Genomic DNA, 23,435 nt, shown 5'->3' on the forward strand with positions numbered 1-23,435 from the left:
TCGTAAATAAAAGGAAACCTACATTTTACATAGCAAGAGTTTAGTACAAATAATAAAAGGCCAAATTCCTCCATCAAAATCACTCCAGGTCCTCTGCTCGCTCATACAAGAACCAGCATCATACCATTCACAATTTCAGTCATTGAGGGCAATAACTCTACTGTTACAAGGAAACATAAACAACTAAGAGCTGGGGCATCAGTCAGCAGTTAGTAAAAGCCTTCATCATCTATCACTCCTTTTTGTCTTTGAACACCAAAGCACGAAGAGAAAATCAAGAACTGCCAATAGGACCACTTAGTTCTTGCATCACACTTTCCATGGATGGCCGTTGGTTACTAAATTCATGGGTGCAAAGCACTGCGATTCTCCCAAGTTTTGCTGCTTCTGATTCAGAGAACTTCCCTTCAAGGTTCATGTCAACAAAATCTTCAAATTTGCATGATTCTGCCCCATGGCGAATTGACTGGGTGATTATACGCTTTCCGGCAAGGATTTGAAATATGATCATACCAAATGCATATACATCGCTCTTTTCGGTGAAGCGACCGGTGGTTGTGTATTCTGGAGCCAAGTATCCCATGGCTGCACTGACTTTGAGCATGGAGAAGACAACATCATCTGCAAGGAGTTTGTGCAGGCCTGAGTCTGAGAGCAAAGGATTATGCCATCCATCGATGAGCACTTTCTCAGCCGATATATTCTGGTGAACTATAACAGGTTTGTTTCCTCCGTTTCTGTGCAGATACCCAATACCTGACCAAGAAGGGACATCAAATTTGAGAATGCACAATGTAAGCCAAGGCAATGAATCTACCTGTCCCCAGAAATACACAAATAATTCTTGAGCGTAGTTTCGGGAAGCAACACAAATGCAGCCTGGAATATGCTCAAACAAGCTGGTGATTGTGCCAATTCTATGGAGTTCTTTGCTAAAACTTTGAACTTGTTTTAAAATCAGATAGTATCAATGATTCAATTCCTATTAAATGTAATTATGTTTCAAATAGCTTAAACAAATATTGTAAAACTTAAAAGCACCATTTTAAATTAAACTATAATTACTGCTCTATGAAACACCCACATCCAAGCTTTTAATTGCATTTCAAAACCAGAGTTCGTTACTTGTGGATAAAGAAATTCCGAATGTACAGCAAGAATCAAACAAGCATAAGATGTTCCCCGTGTGTGTGTGTGTGTGTGTGTGTGTGTGTGTGTGTGTGACAGCAAATAATAATTTCATCAAGCAGGAAGCCAGAGCTAGAATAACCTTTGGCAACACCATTGATGATAGATACTCTGGCAGACCATTCAAGAACCTTCCCACTGCCATCCTTAACATCAAGATACTCTGATAGACTGCCATTTGGGACAAAATCGTAGATAAGAAAACACTCTCCCCTGCCTTTTGAACAGCAGAAGCCTCTCAACCTAACAAGATTTTCATGTTTCAATGAGGTCAATATCTTCAGCCCCTTCAAGAATTCAGCTTCATCAGACTTGCAGCTTGTCTTGGCAATGCACTTTATAGCAACAACAGACCCATCTCTAAGTGTCCCCTTGTAGATAGCGGAGAAATTGCTCTTCCCCAACAAATTGGCCTCAGAGAAACACTGGGTTGCACGTTCCACATCCTCTAAATTGAACATAAAGCTTTCAAGAACTTCCTGAGAGAATCCACTTCGACCTTTCGACAGAGGGTCCCATCCATTACAGTATTCAAGACTTATTAGAGGAGACGCGCTCTTCCTACAAACTTCCTTAACCTGGTCAGTACTAAGCCGGCTATCTGAAGTGTCAAAGGTACTTCCAATTTTCTGCTTTTGTCTTCGGTACCATGCAAATGTGAATAGTCCACTAACAGCCACAGCAATAATAAGCCCAATCACCCCCAAAACTATACCAACTTGTGGGGATTTTGATGGTTTTGAACACAGGTTTTTGCTGCAATCAGACGTTAAGGGCGCTGACACCGGGAGAGTTTTTGTAGAAACACTGCCAGGTTCAAATGGTTCTGGTCTATTTGTGTTTAGACCGTCAGTAGGTTTGCAAACATTTAAGTCAGAAAACCCAATGCCGCATAGTCCTGGATTGTTCTTGTACTGGAATCCGCCATTCAGTTTCTTCAGAGCTGAGTTTTTATCCACAACGCCATTCAAATAAAGATAAACATTTTCGACCACCTTGATTTTCCAAGAAAACATAAATACGGAAAGCACAAGAGCATGTCAGAGAGAGATCTTATTACCTGGAGGGACGATGCCTGAAAGAGAGTTGTTTTGTACGTTCAGAACTTCCAGAATGGGAGCATTAACTAATCTTACTGGAATTGAACCAAAAAACCCATTGAAGCTCAAATCCAACCTCGTTAACATCTTCAAATCACCCAAACTTGCAGGAATTGCACCGGTTATTTGATTATACTGTAAAGCAAGAACACTAAGCCTCCACAAATTTCCTAGCTGTGTTGGTATGCTCCCAGTCAACTTGTTGTAACACAGCTGCAAAACTGCAAACAAAGTAAAAAACAGGTTGAGATTTTGCCAGTTACAATTATTTGTATAGTTTTGGGGGAAAACCATGAGATGGAGAGTGCGCTGAACAAGATATTCACCGCACCCAGTTTCTAGTTTAATCTCGAGTCTCCAAAATTTAGAGTACATAAAAAATGACCCAGGACATGCAAATGCCAGATCAGGTAAAATTCAACGCAGGGAATCAAACGAGATAAAAAAAAAAAATACCAAATTGTGAAAGAAGATAAAGAATAAGAAAAGATTGAAGCTTTCAATGCACAAAGCTAGACCTCTAAATTCCCAAGCTTAAGAATACCCAAATATGGCATGCTGAGGAAACAGAGCGGTGTCGAATAATTAACTGCAGGCCAGTGAAGATGCTGAAGAAAATCCAAATAAACTGAAGACTAAACAGTTTTTCACGGCATTCAATTCCCTACATGATGAGTGAATAAATGTTGGCACTGGATAAAACGACAAAGGAATGTAACAAAAAATGTAGAAGAATGTAGCTTTCCCTCGAAAAACATAAAGGGCCATAACCAAAAAATGCAAATTTCCTTCAAGAATCACGCCAGGCTCCGAATGGGAATGTAAACATTTGAAAATAAAAATAAAAAACCAACCTTGAAGATTAGACATGTTGCCAATCTCGTGAGGAATCTCCCCGGAGAGATTATTCACATTGAGATACAAATCATTTAGCTGGGTCAACCGGGAAATCTCCTTTGGTATTTTTCCAGTCAGAGCATTGAAGTGCAAGTACAGCCCAGTCAAGCTCTTGAGCTCGGCCAAGGCTGCAGGTATTGTACCAGAGAGGCCCTTCCCTTGCAAAGAGATATTGGCCACAAGACCTTGCTCGTCGCAAGCCACGCCTTCGAAAGAGCCACTGCAGGGGTCAGTATTTGGGGACCATGAAGTCAGGAACTGGTGTTGAGGGTCTAGAGAGGCCTTGATGGCCATGAGAGTGGGAAGCTCGGTGAGTGAGGAAATGGTCGGAGAGGAAAAGAGGAAGAGGATGGAGAGAGGGAAGAGGAGGCTGAAGGAAGGAGGCATGATTGTTTTGAGGGAAAGTGGGATGGAAAAGTGTGAGAATGTTCGACAGGCTTGTAGAAACTGATGGAATTTTTTCTGGGGAAAAGTGAAAGAGAACTTGAAGTATTTGAGAAAGTCCGGAGACTTTCTAGTCCTACCTTTCTTTTTTTGGGGGGGAGACGTTGGGTTTCAAATTTTGGAAGTCAAGAGTAGCATCGTAGAGAGAACTCAAATCTCAGAAGAACGAGAGAGACATGTTTGGTTTGGAGGAAACTGGAAGAAGATGGGAGGGAAAGTGTGGTTGCGCCTTTCTATTTTCTTGTTTTTTTAGTGCTTTGCAGGGTGCGTGGGGAAATGTGTAGGATTTGAAGTGAACGTGGAGTGAGTTTTTCTCGTGGGTTGAGTGAAAGTTGTGAAACTGAAGGAGGAGGCTCCCAATCCCATCGCAAGGGAAATAAAACTAAAACTAAAGAAGACAAAATGAAGAGCCGGTGAAAGGTTGATCAGTAGTAGGTGGTGTGCTTACTGTTTACTGCTTGCTGGGATTCACCGGCACAACTCTTCTCAGTTTTTACGGTGTAAATATCGACAAACTTTTTTTCTTTTTATTTTCCGGATCCAAGGATTTATCCGTACGAGCGGTGCTATCGCTCAGAATACACCGTTACATCTTATCGTTTTTTAAAATTTTTTTTATTCATATTTTTTTATTATTTTAAAATATTTTAAAAAAATAAAAAAATAAATACACTCACTTCCGTAATTATTAAATAAAAAATATTAAAATATATAAAATATAAAAATGAGAAGAAAAATAAAATAGACAAAATAGTATTTTTCTCCTCAAATAATTAATTTATTTTGTAATTTTTTCCAAAAAAATCAAACCTATCACTCTATTTTCCAATTTCGTTAGAATTTACTCGCGATTCACATATCACATTTCATTTTTTCATTTTTTTCTCACTTATCAAATATATGGCATGTGAATAATAAATAAATAAAATTAATTAATTTTAAAAAATAAAACAAAAAAAAAATTTTAAAAAAAATTTATAATATATAAAGATGATAAATAACAAAACTCTTATCTTAAATAAAAGTAAAATTACAAAACGGTAACATGGAAGGAAGGTCAGCTACTAAAATATAAATTCCAAATCTTGTGATAATATTGCAAAGGATGCAAATTGTTTCAATGAAAATATCAGCGAATTAATACTCTACATTCTTATTAGAGTTTTGTTATATAATCTCCACCACACTTCATATTTTATATTTTTTAAAATTTTTAAAATTTTTTTAAAATTTTTTGAATTTATTCTTTTTAAATTATTTTAAATTTTTTATTCATTATTTATTATTCATATAATAAAAATTAAAAATAATTTATAGTGTTAATAAGTTGCAAAGATTTTTTATTGTATTATTTCTCCCCTTCCCAAAGTAGTAATTTTTGAAACGAAACTCGTGAAAAGAAAAAAAAAATCAGAAGAAAAAGGTTTAAATGAGGACAGAGGAGCATGACAATATATATATATATATGATACAATTTCCTCGATAACTCTGCACATTTTCAAAAACGTAGTTTGATGGTTGGTGGTAATCAATTTTAGATCTGTTTTTATGTAACCTTTTGAGATCTGTATGGATAAGAACATTAATAACGTACTAAAGAACAAGAATTTGAGAAAATTAAGTAAATGTGAGTTGGTGAAAGCTTCGTAAAAAGGTCTATGCTATTTTCGATACATATCCATCAAGTGCAAACATCTCCTGCTGGAAGTTTTTTTTTTTTTTTCCTCAAATTTTAAGGTTAGTTTTGAATAGTGAGTTGAAATGAGATGAATTAAAATAAAAATTAAAAGTTGAATAAAATATTTTTTTTATAATATAATTATTATTTTGTGATTTGAAAAAATTAAATTACTTATTTTATTTTATGTGAAAATTTATAAAAGTTCTCGTTTGTATTCACAGTCCATCTCAATTATTCTCAATTTATTTTATTACTATTCACAATCCATCTCAATTCATTTCAACTCATATTCGAATCCAAACGACATAAGGTTGAGAGTGTTTTTCAATCCAAACTTAGCCGGCCTCGTTTGTTTTCAGGAAACTTCTTAACTCATTTCATTTCATCTAATTATTACAACTTCTCCACATTCTCATACAAAATAAAATAAACAATTCAACATTTTCAAATCCTAAAATAAAAATAATATTAAAAAATATATTCTAACAATATTTTATTTAACTTTTAATTTTTATTTCAATTCATCTCATCTTATCTATAAAAACAAACGAGGCTAAATTTGAATTTTATAATTTTTTGGACAATAATCCACCACCAACTATATCACAATTCAATTACTACTACCCATTGAAACATTAATATTTTTGTACTTTAATTCGAAATTTATGTCCTTGTAACATTTCAAAATAAATAAAATAATAAACTTTGTTAGTTGCAAACAACTCGTAGTATAGTTGTTCTTCTATCATTTTCCTAATTTTTTTTTTTAAGGGGATGATGCTACTCGTTTCTTAGCACCACTCACAGTGCAACCCCATGATTTTTTATTTTTTAAGGTAGATGATATTATAATTTTAAAATGATAAATTTACAGTAATTAAAAAAAAACAGATAAATATAAGACTCATATAAAAGGTTATTATTTTAATAGTTGATTTTTTTTTTTCAAAATAAACGTGTGAGCGTTGTTATTTTAATTATACATAACATTATCCTTATTTTAATTATTCAATTTGATATAATACAATATAAATTATATAATCAACATGGGTTTGAAGAGTACTATTTATCTCACTCCTGGCAAACTTCTTTCACCAAATCAATCTGCTGCAGTGCTGTATTGGGTGGTCACATCCCTCAAGTCTTTCGTGATAAAATAGCATCATTAGTTATAGCTCATTATCAAACTCCGTACCACCATATTTCCCTGTAAACCCCTTATTCCTTTTGAAAAAAAAAAAGGTCTGAACTCAATTCGTAGCATGAGGATCATAAAATCATTTTGTCTTTGGGAATTACAAACAAACGTGATAATAAGCGGCCAAATAGATCATGAATAAGGAGAAAATTTGAATAAAAAGAGACCAGAGAGAGTCATAGGCGATGGCTGTAAATTTTCATTTTCAAATCCAACATGATGCAATTCCCAGATCATCGTGATGTTGCTTTTCACAGCTAACTTTAACGTGAAGGAATGGAGGGAGGAAAAAGGTCATGTACTGGCCCATACCATGATGGTATGATTAGATTCACTGGGAACTCAATCAACTGGAAAAAGTTTGTTGAAAAAATTAAATTAAATGCTTTGTCGTGCACCAGTACATGAGTCACTCTCCCTTCCATTTATTTCAGAAAAAGTATATTTACAGTGTTTAAGACATGTTAAATTTAAAAAATAAAATAAAATAAAATTTGAATTTTAAAGGTAAATTATTATCACGTTAATGGCAGATTAATATGATTAATCATTATTAATAATTACAAAATATATAGTGATCGAGTAGTATTATCAGGGGACCAAACTGCAGAATGAATCACGAGACAACCCGACACGTTAATGTTGTTTAGTCTTTCCCTCCACGGAGAGAGAGAAGATCACAGATATAGATAAACATATAAACATAACAGTACGTTCAAACATGTGAGGTGTTCTTGCTGAATAACACATGATATGCAGCAGAGAAAAAGACGAAGAATAGTACCTGTACTACTACTTCATCTTTGTATACAGGAATGGTCAAGTCTTGTGATCTTTTTTGAACATATTTGCATGGCCCATTAACCATCCTTGAGCAACATGTGAACTTTTTTCTGTTTTTTCCATGTTTTTCTTTAAATAAAAACAAGTAAATTACTAAGGTAGGTAGCTCCATCATCCATGTGAACTCGATCGCTTTTATATATGTTTGCTGGCCTGTCTTTTGGTTGCAAGGACGAAGAAGGAATCCTTATGAAGGATCAGGCTCATCAGTGGCATCTGTGAAACATTTTAGGATTGTTTTCAATAGTTAGACGAGATGATTTAAATAAAAAATATATTTTTTAATATTATTAATATTTTAAAAAATTAAAAAATTAATTATATTTTATATAAAAATTTTAAAAAATTATAAATATAAAATGAAATGAAACGAAAGGAATTAAATTTGAAAGGATTTATATATTCAAACGCTGTGAATGCATGGGACTGATTTTGTGGTGGGCTCATTCACTCTGTTTTGTACTTCATTTTCATATTTAATGGATGACACCAGGACACTAGCTAGCTAGGGTTATCAATGGAATCCAGACCCTGCAGGTCCTCTGTCTTACTGTTTGGTTCAATGATTGTGCAAGTATAAAGCTTTTTCGCAACAGTTAAAATCAATCAGAGTCTCGTATAAAAATCAAGCAATTAATATCATTTTTGTTTTTTTGGTAAATTCACTGAAGTAAGAGTTATCTTCGAACCTGCTATAATAAGTTAATAACGATCTGAGCTAAATTCAAAAGTCCTGGTTCTAATAGATAACTTGTGTGCTAGAGGATCTTGCAGCCCAAAATACGCAGGGAAATTTACCCTTTTCTCTTTATCTTTTCAGTAGGAGAAATCTGAGGGTACATGGATTTCCTGTTTTAATCATTCCAAAACTTGTTATAACTACAATGGAAGGGTTATCATGCAACCTTTTGTCTGAAGGAAGTCAGATACTCTAACATCCTTGCTGGATTGCTCATTTGCTTATAAAATCATTTTATTTTATTTCATTTTATTATTATAATTTTTATGAATTTTCATATAAAATATAATAAATAATTTAATTTTTAATAAAATATTTCATTTTATTTCCACTTAAACTGCATAACCAAATTATAACGAGACTAAAGGATGCTTGATTCTCTTCTACAAACAAACCATGAGAGTGAGACAGAATGCACTATGAAGTTTGTCTAAATTTAATATAATTGTTCGGAGACCCAACTTCCACTCACTTTTATTGTATTTGAAAATATCTCTTTCATTCTCTGGCCTTTCCATGATGCCTACTATTTGTGCATGAATGAACAGAAAAAATCCCATTTAATTTCTGTGGGGGTACGTACGTAGTCTTAAGGACTTTGCTACAAGTGTCAAATCTGCCAATCTATAATCTGTTGAATATTCTGACTTATCTATATAACAAGTGATGAGCTATTTTCCGTCAAATCAGCATGAAAAGAAAACAGTAGATTTGCCATTACAATGAAAACAGCAAGCAATACCATCGAGGAGGTGGAAGAATCACGTGCTTTCTTTATCCACCATTACACTTTTTTCCGAGCTCCTTGCAGAGGGACAGGATATCCCCACTTTTGACAGCACCTTTCTTCGCAAAGACAACGAATAAGTACGTACGTAGCACAGATCAACCAAGCATCGGCAATTACAGAAAATTTCGAGACAATTCCTTCCTAATACTCCCTACGGTTCGATTATTGTTTGTTATAAATAAACTGGCAACATAAGATGGATTCAGTCCAGTAAAGTAAAATTTCTCATTGGGTTTAATTATTATTATTATTAATTTTTTTTCCTGAAAAAGCCATTTCTATACTCTAAATCGATTAAGATTTCTTACAATTTTCTTTTAAATTTGTGTATACAATGTGAGAACCTAAAATATATCTGATAACATTATTTGTTATTATTATTATTATTATTCTGATAAATTTATCGTATAGCTTTCAGATCGAATAAAAAAAAAATTGTTGTAATATCTAAGTTACTTAGACCATGTTAGATAGTGAAAGTATTTTATCTCATCTCATTATTATCACTTTTACAAATTTTTTTTAAATTTAAAAATAATAATAATATTAAAAAATAATAATTTATTTAATTTAAAAATTTTTTTTTAAACTATCTATTTCATAAACAGGCCTTAGTACATACCTGCGGAAGGTTAGAGGTTGGGCCAAGGTGTGGATCGAAACGATGTTGCGACTCTAATAAGAAGGGAGCTGGTTGTGCAATGGCCTTATGAGTTAGGAACAGTAACTGGACCTATACATCCAATGGCCCAAGAGGCAGCCGAACAATACTCATTGGGCCAAGTACCATATACAAAGCCCAAAGACTCCTTTGCAAATTATCTAAAACAAATAAAAACCCTAGCCTCCTGAGTCCTGTGTCTTACTTTCTTCCACCTAGGGTTTCTCTTGTCTTAGAGCACGAGAGAGAGAGGCACCGCGACAGTGACGGACAGAGACTCTCATTGTTGTAACCATGGGTCGCATGCACAGTAGAGGGTTCGTTCGTTCTTATTTGGTTTCCGTTAATCCTATGATGAACTCTTGTAAAACCTCTTTGTATAACTGTCGAGTTGATTGATTTTTTTTTTTCTCTAATTCCGGTTATTTTATTTTTATTTTTTATCAGTAAGGGTATTTCGGCTTCTGCTCTTCCGTACAAGAGGACTTCACCGAGCTGGCTGAAGATCTCTTATCAGGATGTAAGTGGACCCCTGTCCCTTTGATTTATCTGTGATAATGTGATTGGATTAAAAAGGATTTCCGTGTGATCGCTGAGAATGAGCAAGTACAAGTATTTGTACAAGGCCTTATTGGGTTGAGCTCTTTAGATTTAATTTCTGGGTACTTGATTTCCATTAATACGATAATAGCTGAAGATAATGTCAGTTTGGTTGACAAGAAAATGCAGTGACAAATTTGCTTCTTGTTAAACTATGACATTTTTTATTTACTCAATTTCATTAAATTAACAAATTTGCCCCATCCTATTGTATTATGCTCTCTGCGTTGAGACTAAAGATGTATGTTATTCTCTTACAATATGAAGATTTATTTGAAGTTCTTCATTGTTTAGCTGAATTTGTTTTGCCGTAATGGTTATCAAAGTGTTAAATTATGGCATTTCTATGCCACTTGTTATGTCATAATTATATCACGAGATATCGGAGGAATATAAAACAACTCATGTTATAAGAATGACTCGCATCAATTTCTTCTTTTAAGAGTGATTTGGACAAATTTCTTTCCCCTTGGAAATACTTTCTAATGTAACACAATGAGATACTTAAAGAAAATGTAACACAGATAATTGTTAACAAAAAACTCTGTAATTTACAAAACTCAAGTAATAGAATCTGTTTTCTACCACGGGGTACATTTTGAAATGCTAGCAAATGTTCTGAGGGTTGGTGAGAATGTCCCAGGCTTGTTGATACTTTGTGGCTTAAACTGCTGTCAGCTCATGTTGAGTGTAAGAGATCATTAATTTATTGTATTACATTTTATGCATATCGGCTCTGTTCTGATTCTTCAGGTTGAGGAAAACATCTGCAAGTTTGCCAAGAAGGGTCTGTCACCATCTCAAATTGGTGTCATTCTTCGTGATTCTCATGGGATTGCTCAGGTGAAGAGTGTTACAGGGAGCAAGATTTTGCGGATATTGAAGGCCCATGGTGTGTAGATTTTCAATGCTGTTCTGGTGTGTGTTCTGCTTTTAGAATGGAAGAGAAATGTTCGGTTTTACATTATTATTTTTTCCATATTTTCAGGACTTGCTCCTGAAATTCCTGAGGATCTGTACCACCTCATCAAGAAAGCAGTCTCCATTCGCAAGCATTTGGAGAGAAACAGGAAGGATAAAGATTCTAAGTTTAGGTTGATTCTGGTTGAGAGCAGGATCCATCGCCTAGCTCGCTACTACAAGAAGACAAAGAAGCTGCCACCTGTATGGAAATAGTAAGTATCTGTACCTTTTCCCGATTCATATGACCATCTTATTAGAGAAGCTCAATGTTCTTAAATATAAATGCTGAAAAGGCTGTAGAGTTGTAGAGAATTGTTCAGGCAGAGGCATTATTGATGGCCAGCAATGTGTATGCCTTGATCTGTTGCACATGTTATTCCTGAGCAAAAGTTCTAGTTTCTATTACACAGATTTCTTGTAGTTGATTGATTGTGCATTAATGCTTCTGCATTCAATTTATTTATCTATGGACTATGCTATTTTAGTTTCTGAAACACTATTTGCATGTGCGAGACAAATGTTTTGAGCATTGTGTGAGGAAGTTGCTGAATTAATGGAGTCAAGAATGAATGGTTGTAGCGATTAGAGTATATGGTCTTTCAATTCTTTGAAATGATTTAGTCAGAATTGGTTGTAATGCTTGACGATTTTCTGAATCTTTTCTTTCTCCCTTCAGTTTATTTTGAATTGCAAGGATGATCAGTTGCTTACTTGAACATAAACTTCTTTTCCTTCGTGTACTTTCGTTTTCAATTTAATGTTATATTTCTGTTATGTGCTTCAGTTTGCAAGAGTATGTTATTACTTTCTTCTTACTTATAAAAGATGTTATTTGCTGGTTATTTTGGCAGTGAATCTACCACCGCTAGTACTCTTGTGGCTTAGGGGAAATATGGTTGGTAAAAAGTTTTGAATGCTGCTCCCATGAATGTGCTCTTTGGATGAGGAACTCAGTTTTCGGTTTTTCAGTTTCTTATGTTTTATCAGATTTTGATTAAGGAACTTTCTTCAGATAATTGTTATGGTTGAACAATTTGGCAGTTGAGTGCGTTTGAGTAATGTCTTGTACTCTTGTTCTTTCTTCTTTCTTGAAAAAGTACATCATTATAGAGGAACCCATTTCGGATAAGCAGATTTGCTAGATTAAGGGGAGCACTGGGCATCAAAGACTCGAAAGGATTCTGTTGTTTCAATTTGACTACCGATTGCCACTTAACTTTGGCTCGTTTTCTCGTTCTATTATATGCGTTGTGGTGTCATGTTGCGGAGTGGCATTCGAGATGATTTAACAGGCTGTTGAATCCGACGATGTAAGAAGAGGCTGTTAAATTGATTTTTAGTAGCGGCTGACCGCACGCCGTTTGGATGGGTTTTGGGTGCGCTGACGGTGATTAATTGTTTTTGTGATTTAAAAATAATGTCTGACTTAAGAAAATAATTTTCCAATTTGAGAATACAAACCCCACCACCTCTGGATTCGCATGAAAAGAGGATTTCTATCTGGAGTTTACCAACTTTTTTGTTTCAGAATGAAGAATCGATCTCAAAAAAATCAGATGTGTTGCTATTTTGGTGAAGTATTGTTTGTTTTTACTGCTTGGCAAAATTTTCAATATTTTCTCCTCAACCAAACAGGGTGTCTGGACTGTTTTATTCTTGTGCGTAAGAGATATCCATAGGGCATGGTGGGACTGGCGAGGACAAGATTGAAGCTCTAGTTAAGCTATTACAATGAGCGTTTGAATATGAAACACCCAATTAATGCATTTGCAAGATAAAGATAATAGACACATGCAGACTTTGAAATATCTATAACCACGTGCGTAAATATTTGAGACAATCGTGTAGGCTCAATTTTAAGAAGGAATACTTCTACTTGTTATCATCACTTACCATATATATATATTTTTCTATAATAAATATGTAATGTATAAATGATAAATTGAATTTTAATAATAATAAAATAAAATAAAATAAGAAATAATATTTAAATATTTAAAATGTGTAGGGTAAATGTTTAAGAAAGAGAGTTTGCCACTGCTAATATTTTAACTGCGTTTTAAAGAGGCAGTAGCGTGTCTTTCATCTCTCTACTGGTGCAAACTGAGCCTTTGGATCTTATTTTTTTGATTACACGAGTCTTTTCATCTCTCTACTAACCGGTGCAAACCGGTCCGAGGAAAACTGGAGCAGAGCCGTCTCCGTATCTTTTTTCACCCATTTCTTCGCTGGTGCATCAAGATTCGGAAATTGTTCCCCTCTCTCTCTCTCTCTCTCTGTGGTATGTCACTCTCTCTGTCTCAATCACTACTTTCTCTCGTATCACTTCTAACATATTTGTAGCTATATATTTAACTTGGAAAATTTTTTAATGCCCTGAAAGTGATTTTTTCCCCCTTAAATTATGCTATGAATCTATCCCCTTGAGATCACAGACGAAAATGCACGCGCAAATTCCAACACCCAGAAGTACTTGAGGATCTGCTCAAGAAAACTTCATAATAGGATGGAGGAAATGCATATCTTCACTCGAATATAAAAAAAAAAACCCAATGTATTTGTCTCGGCATGCTGTAATCTTTTCGTAATATGGCTCTTCGGAGTCATCCTCTTCATTTGCTAAGAAATAACGGAGAAGTTGATTAATTTTAGGCTGTATTAGCCAAGGGTATCCGTTAACTTGATCTGATGCTCCATGAGAGTGCTCGGTTCAGCGAGTTGAGGCTTTTAATTTGATCTGGAATAAAATTTTGGATTCTGGGTAAACGTAGAATTCATAAGTATAGATGCAGTGGTGGGTTAGTTTGTGATTTGAAAACATAACGAAATTTCTTTGTTTTTGAGGGGAGGATTATAAAGGGGTTCTTTTAAACTTTTAAGTGACTCTTATAAGCTAGCAGAAAGTTTCACTAGTCCAATCTGGCAATTTGTTCGTGGAGTTTGTTGCACTTCACCCTTATTGATTTGATTTTTATCTCTTCCATTATGTTATCAAGGTAAGTATTTTCTTAATTATTACTCCGTTAATCGTGCAGTCCTAACAAAGCACAAGGTCACTGTTACAGCAAACGAGCACCTTAAATTAACAGATCTTTAAGACAGCAAGTCTCTAGGGAGGTTTGTTAGCCATGAGAAGATGCAGTGGGTGGCGTCGTTTTCTCTTTTGTCTTCCTCTCATTTTCTTCCTTCCTCATTTGTTTTCTGGTGATTTTTCCTCCCTCTACTATTCCTTTTCAGTTTACATGTTTGCAGAGCCTTGAGTTTTTTATTTTAATATTAGATCGGCATAAATGAACTTAGTTATCTTTCTGCCTTTCGAGTTAAACCTTTTACTCCCTCTTTCAGTAATGGAATTGCATCAGAAGAAAAATAGCAAGAAATCTGATCATCTGGTTCTAGGGCCTGCTGCTGGACAAGGCTTGCCCAATCGTTTGCAATGTGAAGGTTCTTGCAGTCCCTGTCTTTAATAATATAGGGGTTTGTAACATACCCTCGCATTTTGTTGATCTTATATGTATGAATATCGTTGAAGCGCCATCATGTCAATGGTTTTGTAGATGATATCAATCTGATTTTATTTGCATTTGAGCTTTACTTTTTTGACCTGTTATGTATAATTAATTGTCTGATCAGCTAGTTGGTGATAATCCTCATTAAAACACGCCCTTCATACACCCAATCCAATACTACCTTGACGTTTTAGGAAACCTGCTGATGCTTGGAATTTGATCTGGCTTGTTGCAGATTTGACTGAGATATAATCATGACCTGTGCAGCTTACATTTGGAACTTGTTTTGGACATGCACACAAAACTAAGTGGGTCTTTTCAATATTAACAATATGGTATACATGACTTGTGAACACTTTTAATGTCGTTATCTTGAGCTGTTTGTTCTTTACACAGGATAAAGATAATGTTCTTATTAAAAAAAGAGTTGCATAGAAATAATGTAATGATCATATCTGTTTCCTTCTAAGAATTGTAAATTCATGTAGGTTTGGTCTCAAAATACGTTGTAATGTTATTTAAACTTAAGAAAATCTTGCTTTCAATTCCTATATTTAGTTCACTGCTTTTATGTTGTAGGGTCTTATGCATGTTTCACGCTTGATTTATGTTGCAGGAATTAAAGCTCTCAACAAGACCGACTCTTCAACTTCCCATATATCCATAGGCAGAGAAACTATTGCTTTTGTCACTGTTTTTGCCATTCATAATTCTTCCCCAAATACTCATGTAGATGATAGATCATCAAACTTGGTTACTGTTGGGAATTCTTCATATAATAAGGTGGAGAGGTCAATGGCCATATTGAATGTCTTCATTAACTTTATTCAGGTAATTTCCTGGTAAAATATTAGCAATATCATTTTACATGCGCGTATTCAAATGCTTCCAAAAAACATTACAAAGTTCAGTTGAAGCTTTAGTATTTTAATTAGTTTTTAGTCCCTTTACATATTGTATCTTCAGGTGAGAATGCCCCAGAGCAGCATTATTATTCTTACCGACCTGGTATCTGACCTTCGCATGCACAGAAATATGGTCACCGTTCTTCCCATTCAAAATGAATATTCGCGAGACAAGTTGATGCTTCAACGAATCAGGTCTTACATTGTAAGTGCACACTGCATTTACTCTTCAAAATCAATATTTGCGAGACAAGTTGATGCTTCAAAATGAATAGCTACGCTTCCTGAGTATTGTTCCACGTCTTCTAAAAATAAAATCCTGAACTTTCTATGTTTTCCCTGTGCTTAAGTGCTCTTTATATCCTATAACTCTGTACCCATGCTTATGGTCACTTTGTGTTTCCTATGATTTTTTGCATTTTCTCTCAATTTATCAGCCTCACGACCTTATTAAAGATATATGTTTTTACACAAAACAATTTCAAATCAAAAGAGATGATTGTTTACTATATCCAATGTGTAGTTTTACATGTTCTGCCTTTCTTTCTTTTGTGCCTTTTTTCATTTTGAAATTCAGGCTTTTCTAGAAACAAGGCTTGAGGAGCTTTCTCATATGGAAGGGCACATCAGTCATTACATCTTCACTGACTCGGATATAGCAGTGGTTGATGATCTAGGACAGATATTTCAGGATTATTCAAATTTTCATCTGGCTCTCACCTTCCGGAACAACAAAGCACAACCTTTAAATTCAGGATTTATAGCAGTGAGGGGAACCTCAGATGGGATTTTAAGGTGCATTAATTGAATTATCTTTGTCTACTTTTTATTTTTATGATCATTTTGGTTGGTTGCGACTAAGCGAAGAAAAAGCACATAAACAAATCTGGACCTTGTTAAATAATTTGAATCAGTTGCATAGATTGTGTTCCGCCATTCTTCTCTCAACAATGATCATATTGATTATTTGGGAAAAAAAGCTGTTTTAGTTGCGATCTTACTGCTGAGAAAATAAAAGAAAGTAAAGCTGGTGTATCTGGGGTAGGGAGGGTCTGATGACCATACTCTATTTGCATATTGTCAGTTGTGCCCTTCATGTGGGAGGACTACCTCTTGCATCTCATGTATGACATCTGCAACATTTCTTTTGAGATCTCTGCCAGTACCATTTATGGTGACTGTTATTATTTTTTAATTTATTGTTTTTTGCTGTCCCGTTGACAGACTAATTTTTTTTTTTACAAGTGACCCGTCGACAGACTATACCCACGCTGTTGTTGGTTTCATCTTTTTCCTTTGTTTCTCTCCATCTTTTTTCTTTCATTTTTCTCACCTTTTCTTGGCAACAGTAAGAGGAAATTAAGATGTGAAGTTGGATGCAGGGCAAAGCTTTTTCTACAAAAAGTACTGGAAGTTTACGGTTCAAAGTACATGAGTGCCTCCAGAATGCTTGGGGACCAGTTAGCACTTGCATGGGTTATTATGTCTGACCCTTCCTTTGACAGAAGAAAATTTACCAAAGCGCAAGTTTTTCTAGAGAAAATTGGCGGTGCCTCAGTTCTATTTTTACCTTGTGCTATATACAATTGGACACCACCAGAAGGTGCAGGTCAATTTCATGGCATGCCCCTGGATGTTAAGGTATGTTGTGATATAACCACTTATGATCTTGATGACCAGATAAATAGTATATTTTTACTCAGATTGAGTCCTGCAAGAGCAAATTGGAAAAAAAAAAAAAAAAAAGACAAGAGATGCCGAAGCTGTTAAACACGATTTTATCTCATATCTACCTACTGGATGCAGGTTGTTCATTTCAAAGGATCGAGGAAACGGCTAATGCTCGAATCTTGGAACTTTTTCAGTTCGTACGGTAACATATCAAATATGTTATGTCTCATCTTAAGTAGTGGGAGAACAAAGTATGACTTTTAAAGCATGATTTTAAAGGATTTAGATTGGTGGAACAACCAATTGCACTCGAGTTTGGAACTGAGGTGGTGCTAAATCTACCATCTAGCCTGCTTCATCCATCCACCCATGGTATAATTTCAGTTTTGCCGGCAGCAAATGGAGCTTTAATGATAGAGAAGCTCAAGATTATGGATAATGATTTCCTGTTACCAACGTATTTTCCTTTTACATCTTGAACACTTATTTTTTATTCAAGGCATATATATTTTGGAACCAATTCGTGAAGATGTTGCGTGGTCAAAGAAGGCTTGCTATATATTTTATATGCCATAGCTAAGGTTGTGTTACGAACGAAGTTTTTGGTATTAAAAGCGCCGATTACAAAATTTCTCTTCCTGCCGTTTGCAATCTGGAAAACCGCAAACTGCATCGCGTCTAGTTAACCATCGGGTCAAAAAGAGGAAACTGAAGCAGACCATCTGCAATTTCAAATTTACAGACTTCATTAGACATTTTGAAGTAACGAAAGGCCTAAATAAAGTAAAGTACTGCAATTGATGTACCAAGCCGTGTTCACAGACGCAACAACCCGAAGGTAAAAAGCTTCACAGAGCCAAATTGCCCCCGATGAGAACCACATCTAAAAATGCTTAAAAAAGTTGGGACTGAGATGTAGGAGCTCTTCCACAAGGAAGAACCCCTCCAAAAATAGGCGTATGCCGCTATCTGCGGCGCGCACACGGTATTCTTTAGTAAAAGGCGAAAGAATAGTTCGCTTTGAGCTCACCGCGCGGCTGCGTGGTTTGTAGAAGCATTGTGCTTCTCCTTTAATAGTTGTTTGGCATGCGGAGAGCCGGTTACTCTTTCCAGTGTGGGACTCGTAATTATACAAGAGTGTGCTTCGCTTTGCACCGCCAATGCCTCTAGACTATCACTACCGTTAAATATCTCTACCCTTGGATCTAACGGCTGCAGTTGCGTGAAGTTTGATAATTCTGAATAGGTTGGTGGAATCACTTTGGGCCCATAGGCTACAAACCTAAAGTTCAACCACAGGAACAAAGCCCAATCTCCAACGATGATGGCTATATTTTGAAATATCCTTCTTCGAAATAATGAGAAATGCGGTTTTGATGCAGAATATATACATACATATATATATATATATATGTGGTATAAACTATAAACCGTTTGTTTCATGGCTTTTTTCGTTATAATTTTTTTTCCTTCTTTTCCCGTTAAAAGTGATTCGAACTTATTAATGTAGCGATGTCTCATTTTAAAATAGCTCTGTAGCTTATAATGACAAATACCTTTCTTTCCGGTCTCTGTTTTTGGGTTAAACAGCATTACTATTTTACTAAAAATCTTTGGCTTCTCTGGTTATCTATGCATGAAAACATATTACTGTTCCTTTGAACAGAAGTAATGTCAGGCTGGGGAAGGAATTAGCGAGTAATAAAAAGAGATAAAGTGGCAAATATGACGAGCATAATAAATCACAGATAAAGAAAATAATAGCCAAATCACTTGAAACTCTTTCCAGCCCCAGACTTACCGATACCTACCAAGTCTTGATTACTTTGATCGTCTCTGCTGCAGACTCTTCAATCAGGGATGAGGAAGACTGCCTCTTTTTCAATTAGCAAATTTGGGTTGATTTTGGAGGAAGTTTCTTGGAACAAGAGAGAATAAAAAAAGAAAATGCCCTCAATGGGTAACTGGTTATATATACCAATATATGTTCACCATGGAACTTACCTGCTTAGGCGACTGGTAAAATCCTCCAAGATACTGTTTTTGGTGAGACTTACCAACAGACTCTGACTATGGGTAGTGTTACCCTAAAGTTTCATTTTTCTGAAAATATAAGACTTGCAAAGCAATCTCTTACACTACAAGTCTACAACTAGGGATAATCATCAAAAGAGAAAACTGCACGCTACAGTGCATCAAGATCTGTTGTAAAAGACATCAATTAGATAATGAGCAACATGCCTCACACCAAACACAAGTTTTCTGAACATGAAGTTAATGCCTATCCAATGAAGAAACGGGTATTATATTAATTTATATGGATACTGCATCAAACTTAGAATCCCATTGGAAAAATAGCAGCGTGGTTCGAAATGCCAAGTACACTATGGATAAAAATGTTCTTTAGAAATCTCTGCAAGAGTCATGAAATTGAAGCTCAAATCAAGGCATCTCTATTTATGGTGTAACTTGGGAGAGAGTAACAATTCCAGCTTTAGACATAGAAATAATTATTTTCCCCACAATTCTCAAGTCAGCTTTAAAAAAAGCCTCGCCTCTAATATAAAAGTTACTCAGAACTAAGTAATCAATCTGTAGGGATATAAACACAGTAAACATTAGCCATATCAAGATGCAGCTAAGTAATGACCTACCAATGATACATTAAATAAAGTTCAAACTATCGTGTGAATCTTATTAAATTGCACAAAAAATTATACATGTCTGCTAATCAGCATATGCTCTATCAGCCATGAATTCTACAATGCCGAAGCTACAGAAATTACCTAGGCGAGAAGAAAAAGATGGTCCTAATTTTCTTTGATACAGCTTAGGAGTCCCAGCAAACAATGTACCCCAGCCACAAAACTTCTCAATGTAGGACACTAGGTTCCTCATTATATGGCATCATTAAGATTTACAAAAAGAAGATAATCGTACGCCGAACATTGAAATGCTAAAAAACAATCATAAGAATCATGATGAACAGAATTAAAGGATCCTACCACAATCAAAAGAATTTGTCAGCCGGTGGCCATTTTACCACCAGAATGATAATTGAGATACCATCTCACAAACTTCTTCAAACCTGTCTGCAGATCTGTAGTGGGCTTATAACCAAGTTCCCTTTGAGCCAGGCTGATATTGGCGTGAGTAAACTGAACATCCCCATTTCGTGGCAGCTTCATACTATGTCTCTTGGCCTTCACTTTCAAGAGCCGCTCCAAAATGCTCACAAGATCTGAAACCGGCACAGGTGAAGTATTCCCCAAATTGAAAATCCGCAATTGAGCCGGGCCCCTCTTCTTCCCACCACTCCCAGTGCTCTTCTCCGCGGTATCCAATGCTGCTAAACACCCTTTCACAATGTCATCGATATAGGTAAAGTCCCTAGCGACCGTGCCATGATTAGGCGCTTCAAAGATCGGAATTGGCTTCCCCCTCAATATATCCCTCGTGAAAAAGAAGTACGCCATATCCGGTCTCCCCCACGGACCATAAACCGTGAAAAATCTCAACCCAGTAAGCGAAAGGCCATAGATATGATTGTAAGTATGTGCGATTTCTTCACCGGCCTTCTTAGTAGCCGCATACAGGCTAGCAGGCTGGTCAGTTCGGTCTCTTTCCGAAAATGGCACCTTAGTATTAAGTCCATAAACCGAACTGGACGATGCCCACACTATCGCGGGTTGTGGGTTAGCGGATTTACAAACCTCTAAAAGATTAACAAGGCCAGCAATGTTACTATGCACGTAAGAGCTAGGATTTTCCATGGCATACCTCACTCCAGCTTGAGCAGCCAAATGCATCACATGAGTAAATGCCACAACTTCGAAAAGCTTACTCAATAGCGCTGAATCATTGATGTCTCCTTCAACAATGAACACGCCGGTGCGCTCCAAATGCACTTGGCGTGCTCGTTTCAATGAGGAATCGTAATAGTTGTTGAAATTATCGAGACCGAGCACGCCGTCTCCACGGCGCTTGAGAGCAGTGGAGACATGGGTTCCGACGAACCCAGCAGCTCCCGTGACGAGCACCGATATGCCGTTACGGGAGCGAACTCGGGCGGAAGAGCGGGCCCGTTTTTCCCAGGCGGGTCCGCCCCAGTTGTAGGTCCGGGAGGAGCGGCGAGAAGGATCGGACGGTAAAGAAGAAGGTGAAGGGGTTCGGAAGAAGAAGAGCAAGATCAAGCCCAAGAACACAAAGGACCAGAAGGTGAGCTTGGTAAGCGATGAGTGCCAGCGATGTCTGTGAATGAACATGGATTTGTCCATCTTGAGTTTCCCTGGAGTTGAGGGAATGTTGTTGAGGTGGGACATTTTCTCAGGAAAATGTGGGAAAATGCCCCAGATAAACGGAGGCTCTTGGTGATCTTGGGATTTGGGTTGGGAATGTATTAGGGTTCGAGGAAGGATTCCCGTGGCGATGGTGTTCAAGATAAAGCAAGTGAGGGGGTGGGGGAGGGGAAGAGCTTTGGTTTGCTTGGTATTGGTGTTCCTTTCCAGCTCTTTTTTCTGCGTATGGAGGGGAGGGGAATCTTTCTGGTTTCTTGGAGGGATGGGCTGCTGTGTCGGTGGTGGTCTTTGATTTTGCGGATGCTTGCGGTGAGAAAGGTCAAGAACTTGAGTTGGATCAAACACCAAGTAGAGAGAAAGGTCAAAGTAATGGAGGATGATGGGAAGAGATCAATACCTCATTGACTCGTATAGGATCATAATTTTAACTCCGAGGAGGAAAAGAACACCAAAAGCTTTCTCCAACGGTGAAGTATTTGTGAAGTGTGGTGGGACTCAGAGAATCAAAGGAGATGCTATTTATTAGATGAAATTAGAGGCTAATTACGAAGGGGTTTTCGGGGTAATTACTCTCCGACTTTTCCAGTCTCCTTTTTTCCAATTGTTTTCATATACAGCTTTCCCCAGGCATTGGAAGATGTGAGAGACCGACTCCCGGGCCTTTGAAACTTCGAATTTGTCCAAGTAAATTCCCCATCTTATGATGACATCATCAAAGTGCACGAATTCTTTTCAGAATAATTTCTTACAACCTCTCAATACTCTACATTCAACATTTTTATTATTTTTTTAATTTATCAAATATTTATTATATTAATAATTTAAAAAAATTAAAAAAAATTTAAAAAAAAAATTAAAAATAATATAAAATGTAGAGTTTGATAGAAGTTGTGTAACAAAACTCTTCTTTACAATCGGTTTTAAGTTTTTTTTCTTTTATTTTTCCATTTACATAATGATTAGTGAAATACGGATAGAAATGCACGATAAACTTAAGCTGAAATGGAAAGGAAGCACAAGCAAAGCAGCATGTGATGTGGGTATGAAAGCTTTTTGGGACTCAAAATGAAGAGTGATATTGAAGAAACTATAACCCAAGGTTCAAAGTTGTGCCCCTCACGGCTCACATAGACCCACCATATGCTCATCGTTAACGTGTTCCACTGTCCTTGTGAGGAATGATATATAAGTCCTAAATGCACAATTTTTGCACAAATTCTTCACAAAAAAATATCCCATCATAAAAAAGTGTGAAAAATCCATATTTTCTTTATAGGGCCTACATTTTTACAAAAAGTTTGTACAAGACTTATACATTTGAGACTTATACTTAATATTATTCTATTCTTATAATCCAAAATGTTGCAGGTCGAAGGAATATTATCCTAAATTTTCAAGAAAAAAACATATTTCTCATAAAAATATCTGGATTTTTAAATTTTATAAATTCACAACTTATTTTTCATCCATATTCCATGAAGATAAATGTTATTTGCAGTTATAAGATATGTAAATCACATGCATTCATTTTGAAAAAAATGAATAAATCTGAGACTCATATGAAAAAATCAAATGGACTACACTTTATTTTAAAGAAATTGCACGGACTTGCACATTTTAAAACTGTATATAACATTATTCTAATCCTAAGTTATTCTTATTATGATTATTATTTCATTTATAATTAATTTTTAAATTCTATTAATTTAAGTTAATGTGGCAATTAAGCCAAAAATATACCTAAAGTAAGATCGGAGGCATTGACCGTATAAAATTCAAATAACAAATCTGGAGGCTTTTAGAAACTACAACTGGTATCAAACTTTCCTCTTCTTTGCTTCAAATTCTCAGTTGCCAATTGCGTCGTTGTACCTTTGAAAGAGCCAATGAATGTACTAATAATAGTTATTTGTTCAACAATCTGGCATCGAGTTCAATGCTTTGGGTG

At 35.8% G+C, this 23,435-nt stretch overlaps 4 protein-coding genes and 1 non-coding gene across 6 annotated transcripts; 2 read left to right on the forward strand and 3 right to left on the reverse strand.

The window, feature by feature from the left end:
* On the reverse strand, positions 1–4,024 carry LOC108981102 (protein NSP-INTERACTING KINASE 2-like). Its single transcript, XM_018952187.2, has 4 exons — positions 3,143–4,024; positions 2,249–2,509; positions 1,271–2,131; positions 1–756 (listed from the first exon to the last, which is right to left on the reverse strand). The coding sequence occupies exons 1-4, from the start codon at positions 3,570–3,572 to the stop codon at positions 275–277; spliced, it is 2,034 nt and encodes a 677-aa protein (XP_018807732.2). The 5' UTR covers positions 3,573–4,024; the 3' UTR covers positions 1–274.
* Positions 4,025–9,702: 5,678 nt separating this feature from the next.
* LOC108981103 (40S ribosomal protein S13-like) lies at positions 9,703–12,320 on the forward strand. Its single transcript, XM_018952188.2, has 5 exons — positions 9,703–9,858; positions 9,989–10,061; positions 10,895–11,033; positions 11,130–11,316; positions 11,956–12,320. Exons 1-5 carry the CDS (start codon positions 9,836–9,838, stop codon positions 11,987–11,989), a joined length of 456 nt encoding a protein of 151 aa, XP_018807733.1. The 5' UTR covers positions 9,703–9,835; the 3' UTR covers positions 11,990–12,320.
* Positions 12,321–13,195: 875 nt separating this feature from the next.
* Positions 13,196–17,898, forward strand: LOC108981098. Of its 2 annotated transcripts, XM_018952180.2 has the most exons (8): positions 13,196–13,385; positions 14,140–14,308; positions 14,450–14,548; positions 15,230–15,444; positions 15,580–15,723; positions 16,096–16,313; positions 16,901–17,159; positions 17,325–17,898. In XM_018952180.2, exons 2-8 carry the CDS (start codon positions 14,233–14,235, stop codon positions 17,451–17,453), a joined length of 1,140 nt encoding a protein of 379 aa, XP_018807725.1. In that variant the 5' UTR covers positions 13,196–13,385; positions 14,140–14,232; the 3' UTR covers positions 17,454–17,898. The 2 variants fall into 2 exon arrangements, with proteins under 2 accessions (XP_018807725.1, XP_018807727.1); XM_018952182.2 differs by lacking the exons at positions 13,196–13,385; positions 14,140–14,308 and adding an exon at positions 14,849–14,921 and having other exon boundaries at positions 14,476–14,548; positions 17,325–17,761.
* Positions 17,899–18,110: 212 nt separating this feature from the next.
* LOC118349135 lies at positions 18,111–18,228 on the reverse strand. The gene has a single exon (XR_004802125.1). It is a non-coding gene; the product is annotated as a U5 spliceosomal RNA (small nuclear RNA).
* Positions 18,229–19,850: 1,622 nt separating this feature from the next.
* LOC108981101 (UDP-glucuronate 4-epimerase 3-like) lies at positions 19,851–22,042 on the reverse strand. The gene has a single exon (XM_018952186.2). It carries the CDS (start codon positions 21,509–21,511, stop codon positions 20,213–20,215), a length of 1,299 nt encoding a protein of 432 aa, XP_018807731.1. The 5' UTR covers positions 21,512–22,042; the 3' UTR covers positions 19,851–20,212.
* Between the last annotated feature and the right edge of the window lie 1,393 nt (positions 22,043–23,435).

This window comes from Juglans regia, chromosome 7 (genome assembly GCF_001411555.2).
Source record: "Juglans regia cultivar Chandler chromosome 7, Walnut 2.0, whole genome shotgun sequence".
Taxonomy (NCBI): Eukaryota; Viridiplantae; Streptophyta; class Magnoliopsida; order Fagales; family Juglandaceae; genus Juglans; species Juglans regia.

Bases quoted from the DNA above. Each gene is read 5' to 3' on its own strand.
- LOC108981102 (XM_018952187.2), bottom strand. From the start codon at position 3,572: ATGCCTCCTTCCTTCAGCCTCCTCTTCCCTCTCTCCATCCTCTTCCTC. The intron at 2,510-3,142 runs GTTGGTTTTTTA...CTTTGTTTGCAG, and splicing joins CAACATGTCTAATCTTCAAG to TTTTGCAGCTGTGTTACAAC. The intron at 757-1,270 runs GTTATTCTAGCT...CTTCTTGGTCAG, and splicing joins CATCAATGGTGTTGCCAAAG to GTATTGGGTATCTGCACAGA.
- LOC108981103 (XM_018952188.2), top strand. From the start codon at position 9,836: ATGGGTCGCATGCACAGTAGAGG. The intron at 9,859-9,988 runs GTTCGTTCGTTC...ATTTTTTATCAG, and splicing joins GGTCGCATGCACAGTAGAGG to TAAGGGTATTTCGGCTTCTG. The intron at 11,317-11,955 runs GTAAGTATCTGT...TTATTTTGGCAG, and splicing joins CTGCCACCTGTATGGAAATA to TGAATCTACCACCGCTAGTA.
- LOC108981098 (XM_018952180.2), top strand. From the start codon at position 14,233: ATGAGAAGATGCAGTGGGTGGCGTCGTTTTCTCTTTTGTCTTCCTCTC. The intron at 15,445-15,579 runs GTAATTTCCTGG...TTGTATCTTCAG, and splicing joins TCTTCATTAACTTTATTCAG to GTGAGAATGCCCCAGAGCAG. The intron at 15,724-16,095 runs GTAAGTGCACAC...TTTGAAATTCAG, and splicing joins AACGAATCAGGTCTTACATT to GCTTTTCTAGAAACAAGGCT.
- LOC108981101 (XM_018952186.2), bottom strand. From the start codon at position 21,511: ATGTCCCACCTCAACAACATTCCCTCAACTCCAGGGAAACTCAAGATG.